The sequence below is a fragment of the Hetaerina americana genome, unplaced genomic scaffold (assembly GCF_022747635.1).
Source record: "Hetaerina americana unplaced genomic scaffold, ioHetAmer1.1.p SCAF_4, whole genome shotgun sequence".
NCBI lineage: Eukaryota > Metazoa > Arthropoda > Insecta > Odonata > Calopterygidae > Hetaerina > Hetaerina americana.
Window position 1 is genome coordinate 88,535,133 of NW_027286985.1, and position 22,683 is coordinate 88,557,815.

General features: G+C 39.4%; 1 protein-coding gene across 1 annotated transcript in view; it reads left to right on the forward strand.

The window, feature by feature from the left end:
• Positions 1 to 22,683, forward strand: part of LOC139692505 (alkaline phosphatase-like) — a 110,173-nt gene that overhangs the window by 18,803 nt on the left and 68,687 nt on the right. Inside the window, exons 2-3 of the mRNA XM_071590724.1 lie at positions 20,385 to 20,638; positions 22,182 to 22,356. Coding sequence (XP_071446825.1) covers positions 20,385 to 20,638; positions 22,182 to 22,356 — 429 coding nt within the window. The remainder of the gene's footprint in view (positions 1 to 20,384; positions 20,639 to 22,181; positions 22,357 to 22,683) is intronic.

Below are 22,683 nucleotides of genomic sequence, written 5' to 3' on the forward strand. Positions count from 1 at the left end.
TGTAGGTAAAAATGGGATCCATCACTACACTCCAGAGATGAAAGAAGAATCAAAATAGTGAGTTGAAAAGGGTAAACCTGCTCCAAAAAAAGGTAAAGACAGTACCTATGGCCGGGAAGGTGATGGCGACAGTTTTTGGGATATTGACGGAATTGTGCTCATCGATTATCTTCAAAAAGTTAAAGCATAACAGTTGTCTTTTATATACGCATCCTTAATTGATAGGCTGAAGGTAGAAATTGAAAAAAAAGACCGTATTTGAGGATGAAATCACTTTTCTCTCATGACAATTCACCTTCTCACACTTCTCGGACGATTCATAGCTAAAATTTATGAATTTCACTTCCAATTGGTTGACCACTCCGTATGCACGACCTCTGGCCATAGGACTTTTTTCTGCTTCACAATCTTAAAATATTGCTTGTAGGATATAGATTTTCATCGGGCGATGAGGTTATCGCATACGCAAATGCCTATTTTGCAGAGAAAGACGTAAAGTATTTTATGTAAATGTTAAAAAAGTTGGAGCATCACTCAAAAAAGTGTATCGGCTTGAAAAGATACTACACAGAAAAAAGAAAAAAATTGAACAAAAAATGTCTCATTCATTTCTTTGGTTGGAAACTTTTCAGACTGCCCTTTAGATCCGAAACGTTCTGCAATGGGGTGGCTATATATGTTAACTCTTACCTACTTTTGGAATTACGATAATGTTTAGAGTAAAATTTCATTTTATGCCATCAAGAACTAATTCTAACCATGTGATGTTTTCTCCCCTCCCAATTTAAAATTCTCTTTTTATTAAGTTACCAAAAAATTCTAATATTTTGTAGCTTAACAAAATCAATTGCATACGAAGTTATTCTTTGCAAAGTTTCGAAATTAGCTCTCAAATGGTAGTGTTTAGTGAATTTGTTGCCTCCCCCCAATTCCCTAATTTCAAAATATATTTTCTTTAATATTTAGCATAAGTAACTCTTTTAATTTGGAGTGCAACAGAGCTAAATAAGAACTAATTATTTGCAATGCATTAGAATTAGTTCCGAAATTCACCCAGTCGCAAAGGCTTACATTTATCCTAATTAATATGCAAAGTGGTAAAACACTACTGTACTGTTAGAGGTATACCTTCCAGGATGTCACGAAATTTCTTAATTCACAGGCGAGAGCACTGGATGCCATAGATGCCTCCAATTTAGCCGACAACACAGGGCGAGGCGTCAGTCCCTTGTTTTGTTGTGTAATGTTACATTGGGTTTTATAATTAAAATATGCATTTCCAATATATCTGATACACCAACCCTTTACTCTACCAGACTCGAGCCATATTTTTCGTGTTCACGCTAGGATATGGTATTAGCTTCCTCTTATCTGTTGATTTCGATGCGGTGACCACCCATGACACACGTATTCTTTACAGCCATCGCATTAATTCAAAGCCAGAGTATGCAATGCTGGGTAAATAATGGGCTCAGAGTAAGGTAATATTGAGAGTTCCCCGATGACTCCCTGTTGGCGTTCATGAATGACGTGGTTTGCTCAAAAAAGAGTTACCGTTCATTTTTTATAACATACGTTTACTCATCTAAATAGAGATGGCTCTTCTCAAAGTAGTGCCTTTTGGATGTAACCCATTTTTCAGATATTTATGTACAGTCTTGCAAGTCACAGGGAGACGATTCTCGACAGTTCCTTCAAAATCACCTCAACAGCTTCCGACACTGCTTCTGATAATGAAAAACATTTTATACGGAGGTGCTTCCTTATGCTAGGGAACAGAAAGAGATCAAATTTAACCAGAAGACCTAGACGATAGAGAGGATGGCAAATAAACTTCATGTTGATTTTCGCGAGATAGTCATCAACTATGTTTGTGGTGCTCGGTGTTGTCATGGAGTAGCATTCACACTTTCTTGCTTTGAAATTGGGTCTTTTGCTATTGAACTTGCCTTGGAGAATTTTCACTAATTTTCTCCATTTTTCTTCCATTAATTTGATCACTTCCGCTTCCCAGTAAGCCAAACAGCTAATTGTAATGAAATATAGAAAACGTAATTGAAATGATAGCTGCAATAAGCTTTGGTTTTTGGGACCAGTCCCGATACTTATTGGGACGGACCCTGTATTTACCGCACGCAAAAAGTTTCCATACTAATTCTTCTACGCATAGCCTCATACATTGAATAGTGTGCAGGGGCATATCAAACCTTAAAATATATTAAAGGAAGCATTTTGGTTCGTTGATATCTTCTTTGATATTTTATTCTTATTCCAGTAATTTCAGTTTCAATAAAATTAGAGAAGATGGCATTTTAAAATTCTTAATTAGTAAAAAGAACTCGAAGTTACTTTGGATCTTGCTTTAATTTCAAAATATGAGTCAATTCTGGATGCATTGGTAGTACAAGTACATTTTAAAATGCCTGATTGATAAATATAAAAGAAATATGAATCTGAACTGAAATTTTTAAATAAACAATTCACTTTGCGAGCATTATTGGATGAAAGCCAAAATAAATGCTATCTTTACTAATCCCTGCTTGTACATTTGTTAGCCAAGTAAAAAAATTAAGTCTTCATCTATGAGTCCTCCACTTCCTTTATAATTAACTGATAAAATAAATTTTAAAGTTTTACGTTATAACGCGACCAATAACTGAGTTCTCATAGCCCAAAATGGCACTACAGATAGAAAATTATTTACATAGGATGGAGTTACACGGCGGAAAAAATTAATTTCATCCAATCGGTAAAAATGGAAATTCATGCTATTCCTGCAGTCGGCAAAGAAAATAAAGCGGCACTTTGGAATCACGCGTCATTCCGCTCCGTCCCTTTTCTTTATTTCTGTTCCTTCCCTTTTCTTTATTTTTACCTCTGAATAGTCATGGCACCGCGCGTATGGGTCCTTATTGTGAGTAAATGCCCATCCATGTCCTTCCTTCCGCCCCGGTGAACCCGCGGCCCCGAGCGAACAAACGAGAGCCAACCCCTTTCACCGTTCACCTTTCGCTATCGACGGGCCATGTTTCCAGAACACTTGCCACGAGGGAGCGCCCACGAATTTCTCACGCCTCCACCTTTCGCTCGGATCAACCGTGAAATGGAGAGGAGGGGCGCAAGTGACGTGGTGGGGAAGGGAGGGGGAGGGACTCAGCCGCCCCGGGGCAGATACCCAATCGAATATTTCCCTCCACTTTTCTTCGAACTTCCATTTCGCATCCCGCTAGCTCCTATCCACCGGCAAATCTCTCAAATGCTTTTTGGTAGCTAGGTGTTATTCTTTGTTTGAATGAGTGAATGGAAGAAGAAGGGAATTTACCGAAAACTCCGAGGATTACTTGCCCTCCTCCCATCCCTGCAAGTGGATTGACCGGGAGAAGGCACTTTGGCCGAAGCAGCGGAGGGGAGCACTAGTCACCTCCGAGTCGGGGTCGCCTTCTCAAAAGCGGACGCTTTACTTTTATCGGCAGTCACAATGTAATATTTCTACTTCCAGAATGTACTCTCTCAGTTCAAATGTTGTGTATGTCCTAATTTCTTCATTAATCCTGTTTTTTCTAACTACTGACATTTTTGTTTCCATTCAATACTCTCGTTCTGCAAGTTAAAGGGAATCATAGGTGAGTAGACTGAATGGCATAATGCTTCTCAGAATAAAATACTGTGGGAGAAGGGATTTTCATAAAAATTTCGGTGTATTTGCAGATAACTAACTGCTCAGTGGCTTTATAGAGGAATTGAAGTTTGCAAATATCACAAATGAGAGATATTTACCTTATCCTGAGAGTTACTGGGGGAGTTTATAGAAATGCCCCTATAAAAATAAATCCCAATTCCATCAATTTAATTTTGAATTGAAAGAAGTAACTTTGTAAATCCACACGAACTTTATTTAAAACACGATCTAGGTTTCGGCGTTGGGCATAATCATCAGGTAGTTCCTGCAGAAAATAACTTTATGTATATAACTTTAGAGGGGGGGAGAATGGGTCAGTAAGAGTGAGAGGAGAGGGGAGGGTGGAGGGGCAAAAAGAAGGTGGTAAAAGGAAGGTGGATGATCAAGCTTGTAATTGCACTAAACCAAGAAGCTTTCACAAAGAGGAGGGAATTGATGACAGGGACGTTGAGTAAGGTTGTTGAAGAAGCAAATAAATTATTGCTGCCCCGCTTTTTTGATAAATTTGTGTATGTTTGTGTTTTCGTGTGGAATAAAAAACACACATGCATGCACGGAAAACTTTGGAAAAGCGATTTTTAAGAGTTTGATTCCACTTTCGTGAAACTCACAAGAAGAAAGACATGCATAAAGAAGAATACGCACTGCAGAATAAGAATCTTCCTTGGTGTGGCCACCGTCTCTTTTGGAAGATATGAGAGGACTAAGGCGAGAGGACTGAAGTTGGGATAGTAGGTTGCGCAATTCTGAAGAGTTCATTCACCTAAACGCAACCGTTGGCAAAACATTGATACACTCCTTTATTCCAGAGACAATGGATCAATGGATATTTGGGTTACAAAAGGCAATAGCTGAAACAAGGTAATATCCGCGGTTTTTTAATGCCCGTGGAATCATACAAATCGATTACTTTCAACAAGAAAACGAAAAATCGAGAGTATTGTGCTTCGCTATTTCAAGCGACGAAATCAAGACAAAACGTCCTCATTCAACAAAAAATTCCCTTCCATTAAGACAATACACGGGTTTAAACCTGCGCAGTTTTCATGGCGAAAGTTATGGAATTAAATTTCAATTTTTACAGCATCTACCCCATATTGACCAGATTTTTACCCAACACAATTTTTTTTCCAAAGTTGAAACCGCTTCTTGGCAGAAAAAGATTCACATCGAACGAGGTCATCGCAAACGATGCTGACTATTTTGAAGGCCATCCAAAATCCTACTTTTTGGACGGCTTTGAAAGGTTAAAGAAACGCTTGGAAAAGTTTATCGAGCGTAAAAGAAAATATTTTGAAATATAAAATACAAGGTCCCAAAATTATTTGTTTGCTATTTTTCTTAGGAAATTATTCAACTACGCACACATTCATTCATGAAAGTGTCTTTTCTGAGTGTAATTGCTTCGAAGTTAATATCCAGTTATAGAATTACCCTCTTTGAGCCAACCTACAGCAAAGAGAATTAATATTTTCACAGAGAAAAAGTTAGTATGTTTAAAAAATATTGGCCAATAAACAGTGTTCATATTCATGAGCGATAAAAGAAAAGAGCCTAGATAGTTGACATTAGGCATTGAAGTTCCAGTAGGCTCTCTTTTTTAAAAACTTCAAACCGCCAGAAACATCTTATTGATATATGGCTGAGGTCATTTTAATTAAAATCTCAGGAGAATTTTGCATCAACCAAAAAATCACTCGATAAGGAAACAGGGAGTTGGGAGAGCAGGGAACAAGTGACTCTAACAGAGACCAGGGAAAAAGTGGTGAAAGAAGCGGAAGCCAATCAAACCAAGCAAGCGCTTGGCGAATGAGTGTGCCTCTAAAGGTGAACACTTGACTGAGAATATTAAAAAATGTTTAAAATGCTAGAAGTTATCGTTGAATAAGAATGAAACTGTTTCTGTTTATTCGTGCCCGGAAATGAATGTCGAAAAGCAAAGTAAACACAAAGAAATCACTTTTGGCCTAAAAATCCTATCAGTAAATTCGGAAAAGCATTGATTGATTTTGTGAGCCCGGATGTCTGGACTGGAAAACTACCCTCGCATGTCATATTGTTGGAAATCATTCACAATAAGTTGTAATATCCAGATAGACAGTCTTCAGAACTTTTTCTTATATTCTCTTTAGAGTTGTGAGACGCATTTCAAGCACTGGGTTCTCTGCTTGATTAATTTTTTGAGTGTTTTTGAGTTACATATTTATTTTATAAATATTTTAATTTTTAGTAAGTCAACCATAGCTTTAGTTCTGTATGTTCTGCAAGATACACGACACGGTCTCATATAACACAATTGGCCATTTTTGCTTTATTTAATTTAAAACCTAAGTTTCAGTTAGTTTTAAGTAAACTGGGGTTAATTTCGTGCGGCAAGAATACTTCACGAAGGATATTTTCTCGTCACAAGAGATTTTTACGTAAAATAAATGAAAGTACGAAGTTTAAGACTTGACTATTACAAGATACTGTTCACTCTGTGTATACCCTTTTAATTTACGCTTTCTCCACTTAGTTTTTGAATAAAGCATGGCATTTGTTTGCATGGGATAAATGCTTCCTCTTGTTTACGTATCGTTCGATTTATACTTGACACCGGCAATTTTGCTTTCGCGTGTTTTTGTAATGTAATTAAAAACCTGCTCGCATTAATTAAGGAATTAAACTTATATTCAAATGAAATTTATAGCAGTAGCCAAAGAATACTTGCCCTCAAGTCTTTATATCTCAGCACTTTTTGAAAGCGTTGAGATTTTCCACTAGCCTATTGCTCAGGTAGTTAATATTAATATTTATATTCAGCAAATAATTATCTGTGGGTCGCGGTAGCACAGGGGTAGAACGTTGGACTACTGGCCGGAGAGCCCGGGTTCGATTCACGGGCAAGCCCCTCTGGACCCGCAGCTCCACCCAAGCTATGTGATTTTTAGGGTACCAGATCTTCCTGGGAAACTATAATTGGCACAGGGAAAGGGGCTGGCCCCCCTACACTGATTTGTGAATTCCATATGCCGTCGGGCTCCGTACTGGGTGAACTCTACCGTAAACTACCAAACAAACCTTCGGGTTGATTACTGTGTCTATGGTTTTTTTATAATTTTTCATGATAATGAGACATGCGACTATTCACCAAATTGCTAAATTAAAAGTATTATGCCTATGCTGCCATTATCTTATCGGTAAGAGTTAAATTCGATATCCATTTCACCCTCAGCCTTTTAATTCACTCCAATACTAAATCAAGTGGTCTTAAAACGTGAAATATAGAAAGGATAGTAAGTAATTTAAAGCATTTCATAGATCAACTGAAACAAAGCATTTTTCTCCGCTGAAAAACTCTGTTTTTCTTTTGAAGGGATATAGCAAAATTATGGACTCTTTTAGATAATCCAGAGCAATTTGAGGAGAAATGTGAGAGGAAAATTTTTTTTATCAGCCTCTTTGTCTCAGGATGAATTTTAATGGGGACCACGCCAAAAAAAAGTGTTTCTCTTTAAAATTCTCCTCTTTAGTTCGAAAATTCACCAATTAACTTAAAAGGAACAGTAAGGATTCGAATTTAAATATCTTCCTTGTTAAAAATATCTTGAATCCGTACAAGTCATATGAGACATCAAAGCTAATTAAAAGAGAAAACTGCGATATCTGGGACATTGCTTTGCTTAACAGAGAAAGTGAGGGAAAGAGAATGTAAACTGGAAAAACAAATCAGGAGAACTTGAGCCCAAACATTCATTCGATGATGCACGAAGGTTTTAATCAACCAAGGCTGTGGGGAAGAGAGAGTTTCTGTGAATTATTAAGGGAAATTTATGAGGCTAAAACTTGATTTTTCAATTAATTTCTCGCTTGGGAGGGTTCATGAGATTCCATATTTTTTTTCTTAACCGGGTGGGTTCTGCTTTGAAGTTGACGAGGATATGATTCAAATGGTGAGATACGGAAACTCTCCTCTCACGGCTGGCTGTTGTTGGCCACATTGCGCGGACTACGATCCACCTCCCACGTCTTAATTGGGAACCGTGAATTAATTCTGAAGCAAGAGCTAACCATTCAAAATATAATTCGACCAATAGATAATATCTAAACGCGTCTACAAGTGCCAATGACTTTAACGTGATACTCTATCATCACTACCTTATCAAAATCATTATGATACAATATCACATACTAGTATATTGTAATTTTCCTTTCCACGATTAACATCCAGAACCTGAAAAGTATGCAGTTGAGTGAAATGGATAAATAAAGACTTACATTGAAGAAATTTAGTCATCAGGAAATAATTTGATGTGATGTATCTTGGTGGTTTTCAGTAAAATTAGGGTCCTAAAGTATTTTGTATTACGTCACCCAATGTATTTTTTAAAGATATATAGTACAAGGTGTGATCAAAAAAAGACAGGACTGATTTTATAACTTTTTTATTTCGACGGATTCAGTTTAATTGAAGTTGTCACTCTCAGAGTACATGTCTTTGCTGACGACACACCATTGCCAACATTTCTTCCAGCTCTCGAACCCTGCCTGGTAAGCCGCCTTAGGGATCCTCTTCAGATCCGCCGTACAATTAGTTATGATGCTCACAATAACGTTAACTCGGTGCCCTTTCAAGGTTGATTTTATCTTTGGAAACAAAAAAAAAGTCGGATGGAGCCACGTCTGGAGAGTAGGGTGGCTGCGGGATGATGGAAGTTCCGGTTCTGGCGAAAAGCTCCGTCACGATCAGCACCATGTGAGCCGGTGCGTTATCGTGGTGGAAACGCCATGCATTGTTTCTCCATATGCCAGGCCTCTTTCGGCTCACTGCGACCTTCAGTCTCTTCATAACCTTTAAGTAGAAATCTTTGTTGACGCTTTGGCCATGAGGGACGTACTCGTAATGAATCAGCACTTGCCAATCAAAGTAACACACCAGCATGACCTTTACCTTGGACCGGGACACGCGGGCTTTCTTTGGTCGCGGAGAATGAGGAATCTTTCCACCGAGAAGACTGGGCCCTTGTCCTAACATCATAACTGTAAGCCCATGTATCGTCACCGGTTACGATGGTTCTAAGACACTCTGGGTCAGCATTGGCTCGGTCCAGGAGTTCCTGACAAATCTCCACACGTTTTGTCTCTGTTCATCAGTCAGCACCCGCGGGACGAATTTTGATGCGACGCTCGTCATACCCAAAACTGTCTGACAGGATCCAAAACTAATATTCACTTCCTCGGCTATCTCCCTAACAGTTAACTGCCGATTTGCCCGAACCAAATTGTTCACCAATGTGAGATGGTTGGGGTCTGTCGAAGTGGGGGGCCGCCCCGAAGGTTCGCGAATCTTCATCGTTCGAGGTTCTGCCCGATTTAAAACGATTGTACCGCTCAAAACACTTGTTTCGACTAATAGCTTCATTAAGAAAGGCTTGTTAAATCATTTCAAATGTCCCCGTAGCACTTTGGCCAAGTTTTAAACAAAATTTCACGCACACACGCTGTTCCTCTAGCTTTTTCATTGCTTCCGTGCACGCGGTGACGAACAGGTACCGCTGCTGCTGCGTAACGACTCGACCTAAACAAATGCAACACTTTTAGTTTTAGTTGTTCGTTGTGTTGCTAACTGGCGCACTGTCTCTCGAGTCGATCCGTTGAACGGTTTGCACAGAATAAAATTAGTACGGTATTTTTTTGATCACACCTTGTATATTAAAAACAACGCTGCTTAAATAGTAACATACGTAACTTACTCATTAATTATTATTTATGAAAACTATCGAATATTTCAATTTGAAAATCGACAAAAGAATTGGAATTTTCTGTTCAAGCTGAAGCATTTTTCTCCTCGTCAACGCAAACTGGTACAGCTTCGATTCACCTTCCAGAATAACACAAGATGGCAGGCATTCAATTTCACGTCGTATTATTGCATGAATGCGGAGGCTTCTGGTTGAAATAACACTACCAGATATGGCATAGTATAGGCAGCATACCTTTTCATAAAGAAACAACGTCGTCACATCCATCAACGAATAACTTGACTGATTTCGGTATCAAAAGTAATGCGCGCTCTTATTTTCTATCGTCTACCTCACTTCGTCAGTTCTGGGTGGGTCCTCAAATATTATTACCGACCAAATTAATCAACACTGTGGTCAGGTTGATAGGCGGGAGTTCACTTCGTTCGAAGTTACCCCACAATGGGAATCATAGTGCTAAGGGGGGCACTGTCGGTTTCCTTGTGCCATCTGTCGATAGCCATAGAGAAAAAAACCGGTTTGAGTGAATCTGAGATACGGCGACAAGAGCCGTAACCTGAAATTAAACCCGTGCCTTGCGGTCAGTTTCTAAACGCTCTTTTACTATTATATCAAAACCCTCTAAAATTGTATACTATTTAAACAATCGTCTAATTATTATTGCTAATAAAATATTATTACATATTTCATTCAAATTATATATAATTAAAAATTATACATTATTATGAATATATATTTATAAACTTTGACCTCAGAGCCACGGTATTCTTTGTGGGTTTCAACAAGTTAATGGAGGGACAATATTTACAGTATTGGAGCACGGAAATCATTTCAAAGGGATAGTTCCGCTGATTTTACCTGCGGCAGTTTGCAGAGGTTCACCTTAATTGAAGTAACGGGCTCTCCTCGTATCCTCGGCAATTGGTGCCGGGGCCTCTACGTCTTCCCTCCATATTGCTCCAGCCCTTCTCAACTCTCTACTTCTTTTTTTCACTGACGGACATTCGTGACTCTCTTAACAAAACAAATTGCTTTGCATTGACTGCCAAGTACGACAACACTCGTCCTGACAAACCGCGATAATGTCCCCCGGCCAATATGCCAACGCATAATTTCCCTCCCGTTTTCTTTTACTTCAGTTCCGCACCAGAAACGCGCACTATTCGTATTCTAGTCTTCCCTTCCACGTCACCCAACCTCCTCAAAGAAAGACCTTTACAATTTTCTTCAAGTTTAATTGATTCCGTTTTATTCCATCGAAAACCACCAAAATTTTCGCAAATCACACTTTATTCCCTTCAATTGAATAATTGTATTTTAATGAATGTGCCGATACCCCACAAGGTCCCCAGAGATACCAATTGTTCTCTATGCCGTCACTATAATAAGAATAAAAACAATAAAATGGCATGAGTGAATATTTTCCCTTTGCGTAAACCTATGACTATGCTTCCTGAGCATAGGAAGTATGTATAAACTTATGTACGTTGCCTTAATTTTGATCTGACTAACGAAAATCACTCCCCCATAATTGGCGAAACCAATTCACCAGATTTGATTTTACGGAGCTTTTTGCTCTTGCCTCTTCAGAGTCGAAAAGGTTTCAACCACGAGGTATGAAGCAGGGTATTAGAGACTTCACATTTTAAGTATTAATAAGTGGTTTCAATATTGAAAAATTAATGTTTTTACTTGTATATAGTATGTCAGGAACGGTTCCTGTAAATAAGGTCAGCTGGACATTTTCCGTGGTGGGGTCATTTATTCATGATACTCGCTCATCCAGCCCATAAATAATAGCTATATTCATTTAGATTGAAATACCAGGAGGAATTTTCTTTATTATCACTGCAAATTAAACAAAGCTGAGATACGATTGATTCCCTGAAAATTCTGTTCAGTTTTCCCGGATAATTAGCAATTAAATTTTGTTTTCGTAAGAAAAAGAATGAAATTAAAAGTGGGAGTCAAGTGATCATCAATTATTTTCGCTAAAATTAATGGATTTACATGGTTTGTATGAAAAGTTTCCGAAAAATAGATTTATTTCAGATATTGCTACAATGCCTCGTAATTCTTCAACGTACATCCCTTGAGCGACGGTATACTTTTGCCAGCGACTTTTCCACGACTCAAAGGCTCCCTGGAAGGTGGATTCCGGAAGATCCTAAAGGGTACCCGCGCAAGTTTCTTTGACGGTGCTTTGGCCCCATGTTAGTGGTGTTCTTTGAGGGAGTATTTAATTTTCGGGAATAGGAAATAGTCTGCTGGTGCCAAGTCGGGACTGCACAGAGGTTGGGAAATCGTCGCAAAGACGTTACAGAAAATCTTCTCTAGCAGGCATTCAACTCTGCTCTTGGCTGTCCTTGGTCAAGACCTTTGGAACTAGTTTAGCGCAGAAATTTGCGTCGTCAAATGTTCAGTGATAATCCTCTGTGCATTGTAATCTTATATATTCAAATACGATCTGCAATCATGTGCACACTTAACAGACTGTCAAAAATTCAGCACTTCAAGCACACTTTGCAAATTGCCGTCGGTTCTTGGCGTCGATGGCCGTCCAGCGCGGGGCTCTTCCGCCAAACTCTCTTGGCCATCTTTGAAAAGTTTGCATCACTTAAAAACTGCAGTTTTAACAATGATTTGATCGTTAAACACTTGAAAAAAACATGCTTAACGTCCTTGTACTCAATTTTCCCGGTCCAACAAAAACTTGATGGCGTACCGCTGTTCAATCTTTCGCAGCATTTTGCGCTTTCACCGAGTCACTCGACAGGGTTTCACTAAAAACACTATCTAGCCTAAACAAACGGTCGCAACCGATTGGTACTTGCCGCGTGTTGAAGGTAAAACCACTTAACACCGAATCTGCATGTTGCAACGTGCAGTCACTTCAGGAAAACATTATTCTTGAGGCTTTTGTAGGTACCTTCTACGGGACTCATGCTTTCTTTTATGAATGCTTGAAAACTTCAGCTAAATTCGCTTTGCAATGAAGTTGAAATATAATTAACGTTATTGGAGAGACAAAGAGAATGTCGTACAAGACCACAAATCGTGCCTATCTGTCGGTGAGGCGCGGCAGGGGAGGGACTCGGGAGAGGGATGGGGTTCGAGTGACGAATACCACGGTCCGCGATGTTTCTTGTCGCCCCATCCATCTTCCATCCCTTTCACTTTCTCAAGTCATTCCTCCCAACCCTTTTTCTCCTGTCGACGGGCTACCACCTCGTTTACTTTCGGAATTCAGGAAATGTCCCCCATTCTGCCCTCCTAGCGCTCTCCTTTTGTCATCTTCTCCGTGAGTTTGTGGCAATCTTTCGATTCAGCATCCCTTTTCCCCTTCTGTCTGGTGGGAACGGTTCCATTCCCACAATGCAATGGACGTCATCAGCCGGAAATTGAGGAGAGAGCTCCCTTCTGGGCTCGAGGAACGAAGATCAACATTGTCCTCGGCTTCCAAAAGGTCTAACTCGGAAGCAATAAATATTTCGCTCTGGGTCAACAGAAAATATGGCGGAATTCCTCCGAGGTGATCCCGCGCTCCAAGAGGGTGTCTGCAATGGGTGGCGTGGGAATGGATGGACTGAGCAGAAACTTGCTGGGTCGAATCTAGTCTAGACAAAACAAGAGTCGAGGATTTGGGTAATGATGACGAGTATTATATAGCTAAGACATCTAGCATACTCGAAACTATCTGTAGGAATGGATGCGCCGGTCTTGGAAAAGGACTAAAAAGAGAGAAGATATTAATAACTTAAATCTATCGGATGATTTATAAGAGTAGATATATAATTGTGCAAAAAATAACTAAGAAAATCCATGTATCAGTCAGAAAAATCGAAAATGTGGATAAAATACAATTAAAAATTAAAATGAGTTTATGAAATAAAAAAATGAAAAGACTTTCCACTAAAAAACAGTCATGTATTTGAATGGGTTTCCGTAAAGAAAAATGTAGCTTTCTTAACTCAACCTAATGTTTTAGTCTTACGACCTGAATTTCAATGCATGGCATCATCATCAGGTGCTATGAACTGATGCTATATTAGTATACATTGTTTGGTATGTAGGATACTATATATTGTAACCCTGGTCGTAAGATTAAAACAGTAAATTTATATTTTTCTTTCCGTAATTGATAAGCTCCACAAATTCAAGCCTAAAATTACGAAGTTTTATCTTGAATGGGTTTGTTATTATTCACTTATAGCGTTTCCGGATATCAGAATTTGATATCATGAACGTTTCACGTTTAATAGAAGCGGGAATAGTTTTTGGTGACTGTTTACTCGCCTATCTAAAAGAATTAATGCTCAGATTCCAAAGCCGAGTTCGCGCCAAGTTATACATTTAACGCAGATGCGGCTTTACTTTAGTTCTCATTATGCACGATCCATTCAACAGAACAGAGCACAAAATTTGAACTTAACCCAAATATCTGGAGTCCTTCATTTCACTCAAATTAAATTAATTAAATTTGCAGGGACGGATTTTTATTCAACTGTTGTTAAAGAAAACAAATCACAGCCATTACAATTTTGCTTCAGCAATTGAAGTGAAAATACGATGAGCAAAATACATGCTAGCACAGGCGCTATATGACAAACTTTTAAGAGTGAGGAAAGTGATTTAAAGTATAAAAGTATAATCATAGCAGGAGACAAACACAATTGGGCAGTCAAAGATGCGGGATATCGGAATGTGATGACACTCTATTGCGTTCATCCACCGAATATCCTCTCTCTCGTAACCGAACTTTCATTTGACTCTACGCGATTGCAATGGCAAGCAGGCCGAATATGAAATCAGCAGTCGTGAGTCCAGGTCAAATGAAGGCATTTTTCAGTCATTACGAGCGTGCTCTGTAAACTCGAAGGGTCAAAACTCTAGAGCATAGGCATGCAAGAGAGAAGTTGGAAGGTATAAACGGAGGGTGGTGTATAAATACAAACTATATTTCATACAACCCTGTGTTTTCTACGGAAGAGAAAGAAATTAAATGTGCCGCTGTGTAAGTTAGCATTGATTATCCCCGCAATATCCGGACCTGCTGAAATATTGACCGCTTTATTACCGAACGTTTCAGACCATCACCCTAACGGAAGTACGCATTTGGTCGCCGTAATGTTTTCGGTGCATGCGCTCGCTGGATAACAACTAAAATATAAAAAAAATCGGATACAACTACCAGGGAATTACAATCGTTGACGATAATAATCGTTTTAAAGAATCTCTTAGAGATAAATGGATATCATTTTTGATTCTCAAGTCCCGGTTGCAATGCCGAAAGTAGGTACAGCAGTTTCTTTGACTGTCCTTCCTTTCATTTAGCACAATGTCCCATTAATTAATGATTAAAATAAAAATCATCTGACGAGGAAGGAAATAATACCCCCGGGATCTAAATAATAGTATCAACTGTAAGTTACCAAAATGGTTAATTGCAAATGCACGCTCAAATAATTATTTGGGCTAGATCAACCATACATTTACAAGGGCTTACGATTAATACGAAAAATATCAATGCGTTTCTACCTCTCTGATTTATGTAACATTAATTTGACCCTTTTTTTCGACTAGTACTAGCCTTCTTTATTATTAGTACAGTATGATATAAATGAAAATAATGCCCTGTGATATAAATGAATCACTCGTCCTAAATATACACTTTGTGGCCAAGACATACTGCGTTTTAGATAAGCGGGATGAAAAGAAAACTTCCCTCTGGTAATTTCTTTTTGAAAAATTTGCGTTCATTTCTTAACCGGCAAAGAACTTATTTCTACCGCTTGAAATTCACCGTTACTTCTAGTTAAAATTTATCGTCAAAATTGTTGAAAAAGGTTTATTTATCAATAAACTCTTCTAGGCCTTGCACGAGAATTAATCCAATATAGACATAGTTCCCACTATTTGAGAAATACTATGCTTCATGCCAAAAATATCAGAATAGGCATGTCGTTATGAATTACTTAAACTTTAAAACTTTTATAACAAATCTGCTGAATATCTACTTTACGCACCGCCACTACGCGACGAAATACATAATTGTATTTGTGTTTACGATGAAAATCGAGACACGACAAAGAGATGAGGCCTTAAGGTCTTCGGAGATCTTATTGAGGTCAAATCAAAAAATTAATTTTAGTGCCGTAGAATGAATATTTCGTGGTCTAATATAGAGTTGCTTCCTTCAAAAATGGGAGGCAGCAGCTATCCCATGCCTCATGAAATCCACTGCAAATCGTGTCTCAAGGGACGTCACTCAGAGGCCTTGAGAGAAATGTCTCCGGGAGTTGATTCTTTTAGTGGTGCCTTGCTGACAACTTCATGCTTATAAATTATTATTTTATTAGCACAGATTCGCCATGTTTTACAGCAAAATATTCCTCTGCGGCTACCATAAGTGAGTGCGAAATACGAGTCTATCAGTTGGCGGAAGGTTATTCCGGTTTGAGGAAATATTTTGTCTCCTACTTTGATCCTTTTGAGATAGAAGTTCCTAATAATATATGCATTTACTACAGATGCAACGGAAAAAAGTAACCCACAAACACCTTGTCCGGAGCACCTTTACGCACACGCAAACGTGTTCCGGACGTTTCACGTCTAAGGAAACGATTTTCTCTTGCTCCCCGACGGATATACATCTGCGCTTGAACGGAATCGTCTTTTTTGCCATGTAACACCGTAGGTGTTACTTTTCGGAACACAATACAGGCAGTTTGGCAAGAATAAAGGAGTTACCATGAGTCCTTATGTTTCTTAAAATACCGTTCACACTTCTTTCGTGTAACTTAAAAATGCGCACAACTTTAGATTCTCATGTTTTAAACATTATGACCATACTCTGAGCGTTGGCTTTACGATGAATGAAGTATTTAACGAGAAAATAGAATGATTTGATGGATTTGTTCGTATTCCATCCAATATGAACATGATATTAAATTATGCCAGAGGAAAGCGAGGGAAGATGGATTGAATATGAAGGAGAAACATTTATGATGCGAGTTAGGAAGTTCAAGATTGGCTCTGATTGAACGAGATATGGCATATCTCGTTCAATCAGAGCCTCGCTTGTGCGAGCGTTGATTGAGAGAAGACAGCGACCTATCTAGCAATTAATTTTACATCTACTTCTAATTCGAATATTGATTATTCTCTTTTGCTGATAATTTAATCCTATGGCAAGCAATCATTAATACCCATAATGGAAGAAGTTTATCCATTCTGTAGCATAATTGGTCACTCACCCGTATTGGCTTCCTCATCCCGATTAAGACCCTTGAAATCATAATGGAAATTGTTTTCTCGCTCCTAATGCAGTCGAAATCGTCGAAGACAACATATCATAGCCCTCATTACTTTATCTTACGAAATAAATTTATGGTCACAACATCAATTGATACAACATGGGGTTAATTTTATTTTGACGCCATCAAACTAGGAATAATTTGGACTGTCTTTCCTCCTTGGTTTATTGCCTCGGTGAGTAATGGCGGCAGTTTCGGAATCGCTGCGTCTGCTGAGGCACCAAATTCAGGCTCCAGTTCATTTCACCAAGTGATTAATGGACCCCATAGTCCTCAAAGGATCGTCGAGTATCCTGGAACACTTCTGAGTAATTGTTTGGAGAGATTCGATTGAGATTTTAGGCTATTCTGCAATTCCTTATTGGAATTAATCAATAATGTCCCCCAAGGTGGGAGGATTTCCTCATTCACCGAGTTTTCCGAGGAGTAAATATGGTATTCATATATTTCTCTCATGTTCCGCGGAAATGAAAAAAATATTTATTGCGCCTGATGAGGGGAGATACCTGACGGTCATAAGCTGGAAAATAATTCATTACCATAATCTGATAAAAATTATAACAGAGTAAGACCTATAGGTGATATTCTTGAAGCTCGTCCCAAAAAAGAAAATTCTGACCCCTACGATGAGTTCAGTTGGGTTCCTTAAAGGAAGGTAGGGCGCAATCTAACAGTACGCGTAAAGGTTAATTAGAACAATTATCCAAGTAATTCTTGAGTTCTATACAATTGAAGCGTCATTTGATAATGGTGTTCAAATAACTGATTTAAGTAGATTTTTTCTAAATCTTATGTATGTCCTCCGTGACAGCAACCGCCGAGGCAAATACATACTGATGGTATACCATGTTATCTATAAGTGAACACATTTCTCCTACATCATCACGTTTGCCTCTCCCCTTTCGGAACTCAAACTCTTATTACCTTAGTACACGTATTTATTTTGCTCTGCTATTATTAATATTACTATGCCCTTATGAATGATTCTTTCTTCCTTCTATTCTCGACATTATGTTTCTAAGGACCACTTTATATGCGTGCAAAATTAAACTTATTAATCTATAGTCCCCACATATGTTTTTTTTGGAATGGGATCTAACACTCAAGACGAAATCTTCGGACCAAGTATCTTCTTAATAAATATTACGAATTAGTCCATGAAAACTCTCCCTATCACGTTTTCACATGCCTCTGTGGGAAAGCTGTCTACACCAGCGGTCTTATCTGATTTCAATTCCCTTTCTAGTATACCTGGACCTAAGCTTTCACCATTTACGTCGCATGACTGTTCTATGTTTAAACTTGCTCTCTTAATACCATTACGTTATGAACAACAATCTAATCGTGGAATTTTTAGAATAAAACCATATTACCTTGATTTACACAGTCATTGGAACTTGAATTGGGTGAACTTAGTGAATTCCCTCTTTCCTCAAATTTTCTTCTTCGAACTATGGACCAAGTAAGGGAGTTAGTGTGTCCCCCCTCCTCTGCACTCGAAAACTTTTTAATATCATTTCTTATGATATTAATAAGTTTTCCTTCCGATACCCGATACCGATTCTCCCTGTAAGCAAATTATAATTTAATGTATAAATGCTTACGAAAATGAAATACAATCAGCCCATTTTATCAACATTTTGCTTCATGAAACCAATAAACAACATTAATTTCTAATATACTATACATAATATATTAATAAATAATGATTTTATTCCTATTAAATATATAAATTTGTAAATGGTGCCGTGAGAATGAAAATAGATTTTAAGTCAACGTTGCCCACGTATTATTCTAACGGAATGTTGCCATTTTTAGTTTCTTGCCCAACTCATATTTCTCACTTAATATTTACAGAAAAGTACATTTGCGATATTTTTCAGCATAAAATATCTAGTCCGCATTTTTTGGCAAGGTATGTGTCCTGGCACAACCCCTGCGAGTGTTATTGGCTTATATTGGATTATTAATTCTTTGTTCCAAGAAATCCGACGAGAGCCAACAGTCACATATCCCTCTATGATGCAATTTGCGCTGTAGGGAGGCACAGGTGATTTAAAAATGACATCTTGGGTCTCCGCGGTGTTCATCCAAATTGATTAAGGCTGGCGTGTGTTCCTCCATGCCTGGGTGCCTCAGGTCAGAGACACCCTGTGGCGGAGGAAAGCCTTAACCATTGCACAGCTGTATAATTCTGAACCCTCCTCGCTCGAATAGATTCAAGTGTCCATCCCTTTTTACGCGGCCCTTTCCCGCCCTCAACCCCACAGATGGCACCCAGTCAGCCGTTAAAAGGTCGACTGATCGGTAGATTCGATTTCGGACCCGGCGTCTCGGCGCTCCCTTTTCCGTTTCCCCTCTCTCATTCCTTCCCCTCGAATGACTTTGCCGGTCCTCCGCCGCCACTCCCCACCCACAACCTCCGCCCTCTCACTGCGATCACTCTCATCCTCGCTAGACTGGTTCGAGACTGGGTGTCGAAAGCTCCCAAAAGATGCAATCTTTTTCGTTTCATCGCCGCTTTTCGCCGATTCGTCGCTTTGCGTGTGACCGTTCGTTCCGTCCCGAGGCATGAGGGGAGGGCTATAGGAATTTTTCTCCATTTCTATTTGACGACGCACTCCGAGAATAATTTCGAACGGAGTTGACTCTACCAGTCTCTGAACGTTTAAATTAACTTCAGCATTATACACCGTTACCAAAATCTACAATCCATCGGGTACACCCCACCGCATTTTTCTCAAGGCTACAAACTCTTGGAAAGTGACGTGCCATTTTAAAAAAAAGATAACGGGTGAATCGGGTCTCAATAATATTGAATGGAAGATTCAGAGACAAGAGCGTAAGAACCAGACAGTATAAATCTGTTGGTTAAATTGAATACTACCTACAGTATTGCCAGCCAGGAGTAGGGCCATAAGGTATTTTCTTTGAAAGCGTCTACATAATTCTAGAAAATAGATAGTGATAGTGCGATTGTGAATATTTGATTCCGTTGTTTGCTGTTTAATGCCATATTTCAAATTTATCATAGCGCGAACGTGAGTTTTCCTACACTCGTAATTGCGCAGAAGTTATATTAACACATGCGTTCGTACAGAAATCGAAAGTTCTCGACTTCATCCCGCGTGCGAGTACTTCGAATATGACTGAATATGACTATCTTGAAAAAACACGCCTCGTTTAATTTTGCTGTTATTGTTATCATCAGTGTTGAACAAAGTTAAATGCCCTTTTAAATGCAGAATGAAGGTAAGTGTTGAACGGCGTTGAGAGCTAAGTACATCCATTCACGATTTATTCTGCGTAGAAACATTAATTGGCTGCGATTATTTTCTCTTCTACGGTGATTATTTGCTAAACTTGATAATAAATAAACTAATATATATATATATATATATATATATATATATATGTTCTACGTGCCTAATCCCTTTACCAATCTTCGGTGCTGGCCAGCAACTCTTTGCTCTCTTGCAACTCTTGAAAGAAATAGTTCACCACCTCCGATTTCCAAGCGTACCTAATAGTTGCTGCTAGATAAGTTCGGCCTCTTTTCTAACAAACTCTCTCTTCGAGGGCCAGCATGGAAATACGTCTCAGTGAGCGTAACTAAAAGGCCCTTCATGGCCCTCTTCTTTTTTGCAGGCCGAGAATACTGGTACAGCAAAGGCAAGTCGAGCATCGAGGAGATGCTGGGCGCGGGCAACGGTGAGAGAGCGGGACCGGGAGCGCCGCCCTGGGGGGTGGGTGTTGCCCGAAGCGTGGTGCTCTTCGTCGGCGACGGCATGGGGGTGTCCACGGTGACCGCGGCGAGGATCCTGAGGGGTCAACAGGCGGGTGGGTCTGGGGAGGAGCACAAGCTGGCCTTCGAGAGGTTTCCGCACCTCGCCTTGGCAAAGGTTAGAGAGAAGGCAGGGCTTCCAGAGAGCATCGATAGCAGTCTCGCGTTATTCCGCGCACGCTGACAAGCACCGGGGTCAACTACACAGAACGAGGGCAATCGCGAGTTCCTCCTCCTTGTCTTTCATGCTTAAGTGGTCAAATATCCCCAACGGCATCTAATGTGGTTTGATATGGCTAAAAACATAACAAAAATTCGTTTATATACGGATCACTATTACTTTGGATAGCATACAGCCAAATGAAAATGCATGATGAGAGGTATCTAAGTTGCTTCACCGTATTGATGAAGGTTATTGGGCTGTTGTCGCCTTCCCCCGCTCCTCTCCAATACCAACTCACTTGCATCATGCCAGTCCCGTCTTTATTCCTTCGGGATATTTTAGGGAACTTATTCAATTTTTCCGTGTTTTATGCCCCTTAAATCCAATATGCCTGAAATAATCCAAACATTAATTAAATTTAAATTGAAAATAATCCTGATACATTTATACCCCTCGCAAGAACACCTAGGAAGGCCGCCCAGAGCTCGTCTGAATCACATTTCAGCGCTGACCCCTCCTTTGCCAGGGCTGCGAGGCTCCCCCCTCAGCCGATGGCCCCCATACCACTCTTACTCAGACGGTGGCGTTTCGTTCTAAAAGGGGAGCCCATTAAATCTGGATTTTTACTTGCTAGGGCGTACCCTATATTGACGACACATAGCCTCAAAATCTCATTAAAATGAGCGCCAGCTGGATTGAAATTTTATTTCGAGTACCTTCGAAACAATTACGGCATAGAGTAAAATTGCATTCGTGAGGACGCTTTGACTTCATTCAATTGTGCTTTCAATGAAATGCATGCTTTCAATTCATCCGTCATTCAATTGGGTAGCACTTTAGAAGAGAACTTCTTCTGCAGTAAAATAATTTGATTCGGCATTCCGTGACTCTTAAAGTGAACTCTGCGTATTGCCCGGTCTTTATTATATTGTCTTATCCTAAAGAGGATCCTTTCATGCACCCACTCTCCTTTGCGATGTGTTAACGTTTGACCTCTTTAGTTTTTAATTTCCTTTCAATTCCAACTGCTTCCTAGGATCGAAAAAATCTTATTTTGAAATAGATTTATATATATATATATATATATATATATATATATATATATATATATATATATATATATATCGATATATATCGATATATATATATATATATATATGCATTTTTTCACATTTTGACAATTTTACTGCCAATTCCTTTCCCCCACCTCTTGCCCCGCTCTTCTCTCTTCCCCACTTCCTGCCCTCTTTGCTTGCATCAACCTCAATAGAACAGTGCACTTAAAAGTAATTCATTCTTCTTTTCCTAACCAAGAGACTGTCTTCTTGCTCCAAATCGTCCAGCGTCTGTGAGGTTTAGAACAATATTTTTCTAATTACTGGATTGTATTTGGCAGTGAAATCCGACGTCATGCCTGGCGTCCGCATCAATGCCCTTCAATTATGCCCTCCCCCGAAATCCTTCACTCCTTCCCTCACCTCTTCCCCCGATCTTTCAGACGTACAACGCGGACGCGCAGATCGGCGAGTCAGCGGCGTGTGCCACGGCTCTTCTTTGCGGCGTCCGCGCCAATGCAGAGACGGTCGGATTGGACTCGACTGCCCGCTTCGAAGACTGCCCTTCTAGCCACGCCTCCCGAGTGCCCTCGCTCCTCGACTGGGCCCACCACGAAGGTAAGGTCACTCGCCGACCGGCTCTCACCTCGCCACCTCCCGATACTCCAATGGTCAACATCCCACCCATTAAAACCACCATCTGTGTTAGAAAATTAATAATGAGATGAACGCATTCCACTATCAGCAGGCCCATATCTAAAATTTAACTTACGAGCCATCTATACGTGATCTTAAATGTTATATAGTTTCATAACATCCACGTCGTTCACTCAAATTGAATAAACTACAGGACTTTGTAATCCTGCAGTACAATTTCTAGTAGCTTCAAGAAACGGACCTCAGATCAATCTAGACCGATAATTTCGTAAAATGTAAATAATAATT